Raw genomic sequence first — 9,154 nt, 5'->3', positions numbered from 1 at the left:
TATCTGCCTCATGAGAAATTGGCTGAGAAGCGTGGCTTGGAGGCATTGTATGCAAAGGTGTGGTGGGNGATCAAAGTTGGTGAGGTGACCGACTCGCTTGCCTGACCGACTCGCTTATCCGTCACGTTAGTATCCCTTTACTAGCCTTTAGCATCGCTCGTCGGCGATCTACGTCGATCAAACTAATCAAGCCACCGGGCAAGAACTGGGCTCAGGCCTTCGAGAAACGCCATAAGGAACTCAAAGCGAGAAAGGTCAGGGCTATCGACTGGAACCGCCACGAGAACGATATATATTCTAAGATCGCTAAGTGGTTTGAGGTGATGGAAAAGGTGCTGCAGGGTCCTGCTACACTGTCAGAGAATGTTTACAATATGGACGAAACAGGAGTCATGCTGCACGGCATGCAACATTCCTGTGGCTTTGGCACGAAGGTTGTTCTTATTCGTTTGTGAGGAAAAGTATAATGTTTGGGCGGCGGGCGGTGCGCTGATCGGGGGCCACATCGCTACATTGTGCTCTCAGCCTCAAGCCACCTTGCCTCGTGACTGGTGCCCCCTCGATCGAGACTGCAAAAGACCTCTTGGAACTACGGTTGGGGATATGCAACGCAGAGATAGGCGTATTGAGAGTTTCTACAAAGCTGCCGCTGAAGCAGTTGCGTCCAACAGCCATCCTATCGCTTCGTGTAACTCCTGACTTCGTTCACTGCACTCATTCCGCAGCGCTGCGAGCTTTTTGAAAATGTCTGGCGCCTTCAACTATCCACGCGAGGAGCATCATGTTGTTCTGAATGTTGATAGTGTAGTAGAAGTGTCATGGTGGTCGACCTTTGCTGATACACTCGTGGTGAGCTGCTATGAGGCCGGCGATATCAATGGGGAGTCAGAGAGTGAGTCCCATTTCGGTCTCTCTCAATACTGTAGCTCCACTAACAAGGAGCGTAGTCTTCAACATAGAAATTTCAGAGAACGGAACAGAGCCATGGTCGCCAGTCTATCTCTCTAGGAGATTCGATGACTGGTCAATTCCCGCTGGTTGCGAACTTTCGATCTCAAAAGCGGGCGGTGGAGCTATCGGAGGTGCCATGATAGGCGTAACCTCTGCGACTTCTCAAAGCGCATCCATCCTGGCATTGTCCTCGACCGTACCATGGGATACCAAGACGACACCTTCCACACCACCAATATCAACCTCGACACTATCTCTAAACGCGATTTCAAGTCTTGCTAGTACATCGTCTCCGGCGCCACCCACATCCGCACCTACAGGTCCGGTCGATGCCACCACGGCAGGTACGGAGAGCAGCGGTGGTTTGTCGACTGGTGCGAAGGCTGGTATCGGTGCCGGCCTTGGTGTTGGCGCATTGCTTGTTGTGGCGGCGGCATACTTGTTCTATCGAAAGCATAGCAAGACGAAAAACCTAAATGATAGAGTGAGCTATCAACCTGAAGCACAACACTACGAAAAGCCAGTTGGTGTTTCGATCGCGCATCACACGGGTGACGGGTATAATAAGCCATATAGCGACGCTACGGCTTGGTCGCAGGTACAACAGCCGTCACAGGCGCTGCCATCGGAGCTCGCAGCTACGCGATAAAGATGCTCATCTCATAAGTAGAATCGATGCATATATGATCAATTCTGTGCGCGGTGGCTTTTCAGATGCTTGTAGGCTTGAGGCGAACACAAATATCACGTATTCACGCGTTGACGCACTTCCTGCATGGGGCATGGATGCAGCATTAGACGCAGCATTTCTTCTGCCTTATATTAACTGTAGACTAACAAACATGCCACATTCATCGTGTATTGTGCAGAATGGTCATAGTCGTGCTTGCACACATTCATCGTTACGGTAAAGATGAGTCGATCTTCTGGTCGGTGCGCCCCGCCTCTGAGGAGTCCTGGACGGAATGTACCGAAACGACCCATCAGCAGCACAAGCGCCCAAATCAGCGCGCCGTGTGCTATAGCATACTGGATTGTAGAAAAGGCTATCCTGGCGGCAGAGTTTTCAACGAAAGTAGCCGATATAAGGTGGCGCCAGGTAAAATCGCAGCCAGCACAACCTCTATTTCCATGCGAAATGTCAAAATCGCTCTACGCTTGATGTCTACATATACATGTGTCTAGCACGCTCACGCTCTGCTCTGCTACGACGATGACGATGACGATCATAAGTATGGTCTCTATAACCTACAATCTCACACACCAGGTCATTGAATATCCCAGTGGCTGCCGTTATAGATTGCACACCTTTAAGCTTGCGTTGTTGTATGTCTCACCCGAAGTCTGGGGAATCCTGGTTGGTTGGGCGACGCAGTCGACGGTGTTCTGCCCTGTGCCCGTGTGTATGTCATCTGAGTTCCGAGAGGAGGCCAGATCGTGAAGCCGGATAGATTCGTCGGTCTCAAGTAGCGAAACTTGGACACTGGCATCTATATCCTGTGAGAGCCGAAGGGAAACGAGCTCTTCAAGCTGAGAAGAGCTATCGGTGGGCCGCAGAGACTGTGAAGTAGCAGACTGCTGACTCCGTCGCCTGGTCGAACTATTCCCTTGCTGCAAAGCAACAGCGGAAGAGTTAGCGCGTGTGCGCTCAGTACTTGTCACTGCTTTGAGTGGCCAGTCGAATGATATCGCGACCTTGTTGCCCATTTCATCCATCTCGTTCGTCTCCAGAAGAACGCCCCCCGAGCTCAACGAGCCGTCTTCCTCCTGGTTCGTAATGCCCGTGTAGAACTGGTCTGGAAGCATCCCTGGCTCTTGATACCTGATCTTATAACCGTATATTATGAGCGGCAGGATGCTCTCTTTCCACACCGGTCTGCTGTGGCGGAGTTTCCAGTTTGTCGCTATCGTCCATATTGACAAGAACGTAGTAAGATATATGAGAATAAAGGGAAGCATTAACCATTCCCAGTATATGGCTACACATTCAGTCTCAAAATTAATCTCACCCTCCTCCTTCGGCTTCTATCCAACTCTCCCGCAACCTTCATATACACAATGGGTCAAGTCAATATCAATCTCCGCTGAGAACCTTGTCTAGCATCTTTCCTATGGTTCCTGGCAGATCGTATCATCGACATCAACAGATAGACGTCGCCACAGGTTTGGTCTGGCAAGGAAAATTCTGGGGGGTTAGCATAGAGTCATTGTTAAAAGCCAACACTTCGCGATATTTCGAAGTGACCTATTACTGCAGGCCCAGGAAAGGTACCAGCATAATCGCTTTATCTCCTAAGCTTCTGTGCAGTAACAGCATTCGGATTGAAGTGTAGAGTATGGTTGGGCGTCGACAGCATTAGACGATTGCAGTATGCCTACTTGGCTTTTTGCTTGTAGATCTGTAGTAAGGTTAGCTTGACTAATACATTGAGAACTAGCAACTTCCATATGTTGCTCTAAGATTGAGATGCGTATACGTCTACTGCCTAGGTGTCCTTGAATGAATGTATCCACGTATAAAAAGCCAAGCGTGCGACAACCGCCACAAGGCTGATAGTGACTTCTCGCTCCTATAACAACATTATAAGGTCTAGGTAAAGCCACTTTGTCGATTTAAGGGGGTTTTGAGGCGGATGCAGCGCTGTACAGCGCAGGCTTCAATCCCGGCAAAAGAGAACGCCCCACAACATCAGGCGCGCAGGCGTCAACAATGTTGTAATTTTTGTGTCTATAAGGATAAGTGCAGTCTATAGTAGGCGAAGAAACTATAAACAGCAGGCTGTAGATTAATCTAATGCGCTCGGAGGGTTAGAGTCGCTCAATCTCAAAGTACCTGCAGTCCGTCCCACAACAGGGTGCGTCCCATGACCCAGGGACGGACCTTACTTATTTTGCTGATCCAACTGTGAAGCCCAACCAGCCTTCTGCCTAACATTTGTAAGTTCATCACTTGCAAACATCACGATAGTAAAGTCAAAGGAACAAACATAGTGGCGACCACTTGGATCCAGCTCTAATACTTTAAAAAGGTTTTAACAAACGCGAACAAAATCCCTGCCAAAAGTACCCAGCAGGCACCACAGCGCGGCAATACATCGCAGCATGTGGGGAATACGGTATCATGCAAACGCCCTAGCAAATGATAAAATGGTATAAAGAGGCCAGCGAAAAAAAAGGAAGAAGGCGCCCAAGTGGAAAGCCTCCTCCCTCGCCGACTTCGTCATAAGAATCTCGCCTCCTTTCCCCCTCTATCTTTCTCCTGACTACAACACGCAACCCCAACCGCCCATTATACCTTACTGCAATTTCGTTTCGACCATTTAAGCAATCATGCCGGCATAGCCGCCAAAGCTGTTGATAGCCGCAGTAGGGGGGAAGGATCCCGCGCCGCACAGGCACTGGCACGAGCAAGCAATACCCTGACCGTCCATACCGGATCCAGCAATGACCTGGGCAGGAGGAGGAGGAGAAGCCGCAGGAGGAGCGGGTGGTGGAGGTGCTGCGCCTGTAGGAGCAGCTTCGCCGCCTCCAGCAATGACGCCGACGGTGGAGGGGGCTGCAGCCGCGCCAGGGTCGACGATTTGAAGACCGCCCTCTACGAGGTCGGTGCCGTTGGTCTTGATGGCCAGCGTCTTGAAGTCGGCCATCGTCTTGTCGCCAGTCTCGGCGGGGTTGATGGAGAAGACCATGCCCTTGCCGCAGTGGATTCCGTTCTTTTGCTTGCAGTAGAACCCTTTTTAGTGTTAGTTGGCTATTCGCATTGGCGCAAAAAAGTTGTTGGGTAGGCTTACAGAGCGGCTCGGTGGTCTCGACGGTCATGTTCCAGGTGACGCCGGGCATACCCTCTGGGTTGGGCATGAAGCCAGAGTCCATTCCTCCCTCCATCTTCTTGCAGGGCTCGGCGAAAGTCGACTGGGTGACGGTGTGGTTCTTCTGCATGAACTCGAAGACGACCATGTCGCCGACGTTGGCCTTGATGGTATCGGGAGTGTATTCTAGCTTGGGGGCCATGCCCGCCTCAACAGGCTTCATTCCACCAACAATAACCTACCATGTATTAGCATAAGAGGCTCGAGCTTTTATTAGTGCGGATTGTGCTTACAGTGTGGATTTTCTGGCCAGCGGCGGGAGCAGGAGCAACCTCCATAACCATCATCTCAGCAGTGGCCAAGGCGGCGGCCAAAGGTAGTGCTGTGAAGTACTTCATTATGACTAGTAGATTGAGTATCGTGTGTTAAAAAATGTTTTGTCGTGAAAAGTGAACGTAAGCCTGCACTGCAAGCACTAGAATGTACGATGAAAAAGGGTGAAGGATTGAAAGGGCACTACGAGGGCCGGCTCGGACAGTAAGAAGCAGATGAGGAAAAGAGAAAGAGAAAGTGGAGCACCAGTATTATGAGGCAGATGTCTTGATGTAAGGAGAAAAGCTGTCTGCCTGGGGAAGTGTATTCCTTAAATCCACGCATGAAATTGTTGATTCTGAAGGGTTTGCACGCCGGTCGCATGCCGGGCGAAACACCAACCCCCTGGGCCGGGCAATCCAGTACGAGTAAGGAAACTTGGGTGGAAAAATGGCGAGATTTTGGCGATCCGCCCGCGGTTGCGCGTGGGTGCGGGGTTGGGGTGATGCTCGAACCGTTGGAAGAGGGTTGAAGTGCGTCGCGGTGGTGTCGCAGATCTGTCTCGCCTCTCGCTGCACAGCACGCTTTGGGTAATCTAAGAGCCACGAGGCCTATAGCACTAGCGACACAACTACTCATAATGCCTGGACAATGGGGCTGGAAAAGATCAAGCCGCATAAGAGGCGGTGCCAACTAATAGCTCGCGGCCTACTTTCCCGTCCTCTTTGAGGCACAAACTGTTGGTGGTAAGTCGCGCCCAGGGTCATGGCAATGAACATCCTTACGCGCATTGGCTGCACATGCTGGCAATTATCCAGGCTCAAGGCAATAGTCGTGCATCATGGCGGACAGCCACGCAATTCATATGCGCTGCTGTTATTCTTGGGCGGAAGAGTCGTGAGCCGCCTGCTGCTGCTGGCCCGCATGCAAACCAGTGTAGTAACCAGCATAGTACCACGACATCATAATGTTTTTTAGGTTTTCGTCTTTAACTGCAGAACATCATCAGCATACGGCCCGCTGCCCGCTTCCGACTGTCCACGTTCCCCGGAAACAACGGCTGTCAAAATCAGTAATACATACCTGTTCCGAGCATCGCTTGGGGCACGGCCTCTGCAAGAGTCTCGGCAGCACCTGGGGCCGATGCAGCCTCAGCCCTTGGCGATTGGGTATCGTGGGTGTTTTGCTGTTCGGATTGTCCTGGTTCCTGGTTCGCGTTAGCCAGGGCTCAGAACTCGAGTGTTTCACTTGCGACATGTACACGTACCTGTTGCACAAGGCAAGTTTTTTCCGACTGGGCAACGCAGCTTATCTCTGCATTCGACATGTCTGCATCGTCGTTAGGCGTAATGCCATTGGTTTCTGTTGCTCCTGACGTTGGCTCTGTTTCCTCTATCAGGTCGCCATAGCCCCTGCTGGCGTTAATCTAATTTCATCTTGACAGGCTCCAGGCAAGCGCCCAGCAAGCACCTACTCTCGCAGTTCTTTGACCTCCTCTTCCGTGAGCACGTCTTCTAGTCGCTTGCCAGACTGGTGGATGCTGTGATACTTCTGCATCCGCAGGTTAATCAACCTTTTTTTTCCTGCACAGCTTGGCAGCAGAGGTGAATTCTTACCTTGTACTCGTTGAGCGCGTCATCCCAGGAACTGATGAGGAGAGAGTCGTCCCAAGCATGCTTATCACTCATATCAACGACTGGCGCCATGCTGATGAAGAGCCAGGGCGTGATTTGTGAATCCAGTCGGGGTGTTTTGTATATAGAGGCGATGCAAGTTAACTTTAGAGACGCGCAATGAGCAGCGGTAGGATCAACAGTTCAAAGTCTATGCGAGTGAGCACTTGTACGAGAATGGTCAAGGGATGCGCGAGCGGATGGGCATGTGGTGAGCTGGTCGACTGGCTTGGCGAGGGTCTAACTTAGCGCAACTGCCCTCAAAAAAAGTTACCGCGTCCGAGCTCTCCTCCGAACTTTTGCGCGTAACCACCGTCGCGACCACATATTGTTCCACACAATTGCAGCTGACCACAATGGCCCCCGACGATACAAAGGGAAAGAAGCGCAAGAGTAAGAAATGGCGACATGGGCAACATAATTTTGTAATTTTGTCAGCTAATATCGCATAGGCGCACCTGAGACAACGCCCAAGGCAAAGAAGGCCAAGAAAGCCGACGATGTAGCCGCCAGCGAGCCCAAGCCAACGCGCAAGTCTGCGCGCAAGCAAGCCTCCGACTTCATGGATGTTGACGAAGAGAAGGAAGTTGCGCCTGTTGTTGCTGCTGAGCCCGTCAAGCCCAAGAAGGGCAAGCAGAGCAAGGCCGCCGCTCCCGCAAAGGTACCTGAGCCTGCTGCAGAAGTCGCAGAGGTCGTGGAGGTCCAGGAGAAGCCTAAGAAGCAGGCAAAGAAGGCAAAGACTGCTGTTGTAGAGGAGACTACTGTCACAGAGACTCCCAAGGAGACAACAAAGAAGACAAAGAAGACAAAGGTGGCCGCTGATGTCCCAGCTGTCGTAGAAGAGACCACTGTAGTCACCAAGCCTAAGAAGACAAAGGGTGGCAAGAAGCAGGAGGCGCCCGAGCCTGAGCCCGAGCCAGAGGTGGACGCCACAGAGCCCGCCGCCGCCTCAGATGATGAAGACGTTGCAGAAGACGACCAGACAGCAGCCCTGCTTGCTGGCTTCAGCGACGACGACTCAGACGATGCCGACGAGGATGTCGACTTCAACGAGGACGAAAAGATTCCAAAGCTCAGCGCAAAGCAGAGGAAAGCCATCAAGCAGGCCGAGGACGCCCCCAAGTCCAACCAGCCTGGTGTCATTTATGTCGGGTACGAACACTTTACCCCACTCCTTGGTATCCTGCTAACTTTCGAACTAGTCGTGTGCCACGCGGTTTTTATGAACCCCAAATGAAGAAGTACTTTTCTCAGTTTGGAAAGGTCAACCAGTTACGTTTGTCGCGTAACAAGAAGACGGGCGCCTCCAAACACTATGCTTTCGTTGAATTCCAATCACAAGAAGTAGCTGACATTGTCGCACGAACCATGAACAACTACCTCCTCTTCGGCCACGTCCTCAAGGTTCACCTTATTCCCACCGACCAAGTACACCCTGATCTTTTCAAGGGTGCCAAACAGCGGTTCAAGGTCGATCCCCGCAACAAGAAGGCTGGTCTTGAGATGGAGCGTGGGGCTGAGCGCTCGCAGTGGGAGAAGCGTGTTGTGAATGAGAACAAGCGGAGAGGTACCAAGGCCAAGGAGCTAAAGGAGATTTTTGACTACGAGTTTGAGGCACCGATACTCAAGACTGTCGACAGCGTCCCCGCGCACACTACCATAAAGAAGCTCAAGTCTTCGGAGTCCAAGAAGCTTATTACCGACACGCCTGCTGAGGAGGTTACTGTTGCCGAGCCAAAGGCCAAGAAGGGCAAGAAGGGAGCAAAGGCTGAGGTTGAGACACCAGCAACCGAGGCCGTTGAGCCTACCAAGGTAGCCTCTCCAGCACAAGCGAAGAAGGGCAAGAAGGCCACAAAGGCAGCTGTTCCAGAGAAGTCCAATGACGTGGCTGAAGAGCCTGCAGTAGTCGAACCTGCCGCCGACAAGAAGACCAAAAAGGACAAGAAGCGAAAGTCCGACGTTGCACTTGAGACTAGCACTGCCGTCGAGGAGGCTGTTGTCGAAGCACCAGCCAAGAACAAGAGGGCGAAGAAGGAAAAGGAGAGCAAGCCCGAGACTATTGTCGAGGAAGTCGAGGAGAAGAAGGTTGCTGCAAAGCCCAAGAAAGCTAGCAAGAAGGCAAAGGCTTGAGTGTTCATACCCATGAATATGATACATTAGTCTTGGTCTTGAGTTTTCTTGGTCGTTCATCCCATATATACGTTTAGGTGACTTCGCCTGGCATGGAAATGATCTACTCTTGGTGACTGTTTTGTGTCTTAGCGTTTGTCGATTTTCTTCTATTCTTCGACACATGGAGCGAATGTTATGAAAAGCGAGGGGTCGGTATGGGTAGGATAAGATAGGACATACCAATCAAAAATGTTTCCATCACTACCAACTCATCTATAACCCTACTCTCATGTCAGC

At 51.4% G+C, this 9,154-nt stretch overlaps 7 protein-coding genes across 7 annotated transcripts; 3 read left to right on the top strand and 4 right to left on the bottom strand.

Annotated features, from left to right (window-relative positions):
• Positions 1–116: 116 nt before the first annotated feature.
• Positions 117–455, top strand: COCCADRAFT_112407 (uncharacterized protein; the record flags this gene model as incomplete). The annotated part of the gene is made up of 1 exon (XM_007720345.1): positions 117–455. A coding segment is annotated over one exon (339 nt), but the record flags the coding sequence as incomplete, so codon positions are not given.
• A 289-nt stretch (positions 456–744) lies between these two features.
• On the top strand, positions 745–1,600 carry COCCADRAFT_31286 (uncharacterized protein; the record flags this gene model as incomplete). The annotated part of the gene is made up of 2 exons (XM_007720344.1): positions 745–892; positions 948–1,600. 2 exons carry the CDS (start codon positions 745–747, stop codon positions 1,598–1,600), a joined length of 801 nt encoding a protein of 266 aa, XP_007718534.1.
• Positions 1,601–1,773: 173 nt separating this feature from the next.
• On the bottom strand, positions 1,774–2,667 carry COCCADRAFT_31285 (uncharacterized protein; the record flags this gene model as incomplete). Its single annotated transcript, XM_007720343.1, has 3 exons — positions 1,774–2,103; positions 2,146–2,199; positions 2,260–2,667. 3 exons carry the CDS (start codon positions 2,665–2,667, stop codon positions 1,774–1,776), a joined length of 792 nt encoding a protein of 263 aa, XP_007718533.1.
• Positions 2,668–4,271: 1,604 nt separating this feature from the next.
• COCCADRAFT_10170 (uncharacterized protein) lies at positions 4,272–5,158 on the bottom strand (the record flags this gene model as incomplete). Its single annotated transcript, XM_007720342.1, has 3 exons — positions 4,272–4,684; positions 4,743–4,998; positions 5,054–5,158. 3 exons carry the CDS (start codon positions 5,156–5,158, stop codon positions 4,272–4,274), a joined length of 774 nt encoding a protein of 257 aa, XP_007718532.1.
• A 118-nt stretch (positions 5,159–5,276) lies between these two features.
• On the bottom strand, positions 5,277–5,750 carry COCCADRAFT_112416 (uncharacterized protein; the record flags this gene model as incomplete). Its single annotated transcript, XM_007720341.1, has 1 exon — positions 5,277–5,750. One exon carries the CDS (start codon positions 5,748–5,750, stop codon positions 5,277–5,279), a length of 474 nt encoding a protein of 157 aa, XP_007718531.1.
• A 198-nt stretch (positions 5,751–5,948) lies between these two features.
• On the bottom strand, positions 5,949–6,778 carry COCCADRAFT_112406 (uncharacterized protein; the record flags this gene model as incomplete). Its single annotated transcript, XM_007720340.1, has 5 exons — positions 5,949–6,064; positions 6,156–6,279; positions 6,340–6,484; positions 6,547–6,623; positions 6,689–6,778. The coding sequence occupies 5 exons, from the start codon at positions 6,776–6,778 to the stop codon at positions 5,949–5,951; spliced, it is 552 nt and encodes a 183-aa protein (XP_007718530.1).
• Positions 6,779–7,101: 323 nt separating this feature from the next.
• On the top strand, positions 7,102–8,875 carry COCCADRAFT_10168 (uncharacterized protein; the record flags this gene model as incomplete). Its single annotated transcript, XM_007720339.1, has 3 exons — positions 7,102–7,138; positions 7,198–7,897; positions 7,948–8,875. 3 exons carry the CDS (start codon positions 7,102–7,104, stop codon positions 8,873–8,875), a joined length of 1,665 nt encoding a protein of 554 aa, XP_007718529.1.
• Positions 8,876–9,154: the final 279 nt, after the last annotated feature.

Source organism: Bipolaris zeicola, assembly GCF_000523435.1.
Source record: "Bipolaris zeicola 26-R-13 unplaced genomic scaffold scaffold_452, whole genome shotgun sequence".
NCBI classification, from domain to species: domain Eukaryota; kingdom Fungi; phylum Ascomycota; class Dothideomycetes; order Pleosporales; family Pleosporaceae; genus Bipolaris; species Bipolaris zeicola.
This window is presented reverse-complemented; position numbering and strand designations above follow the sequence as displayed.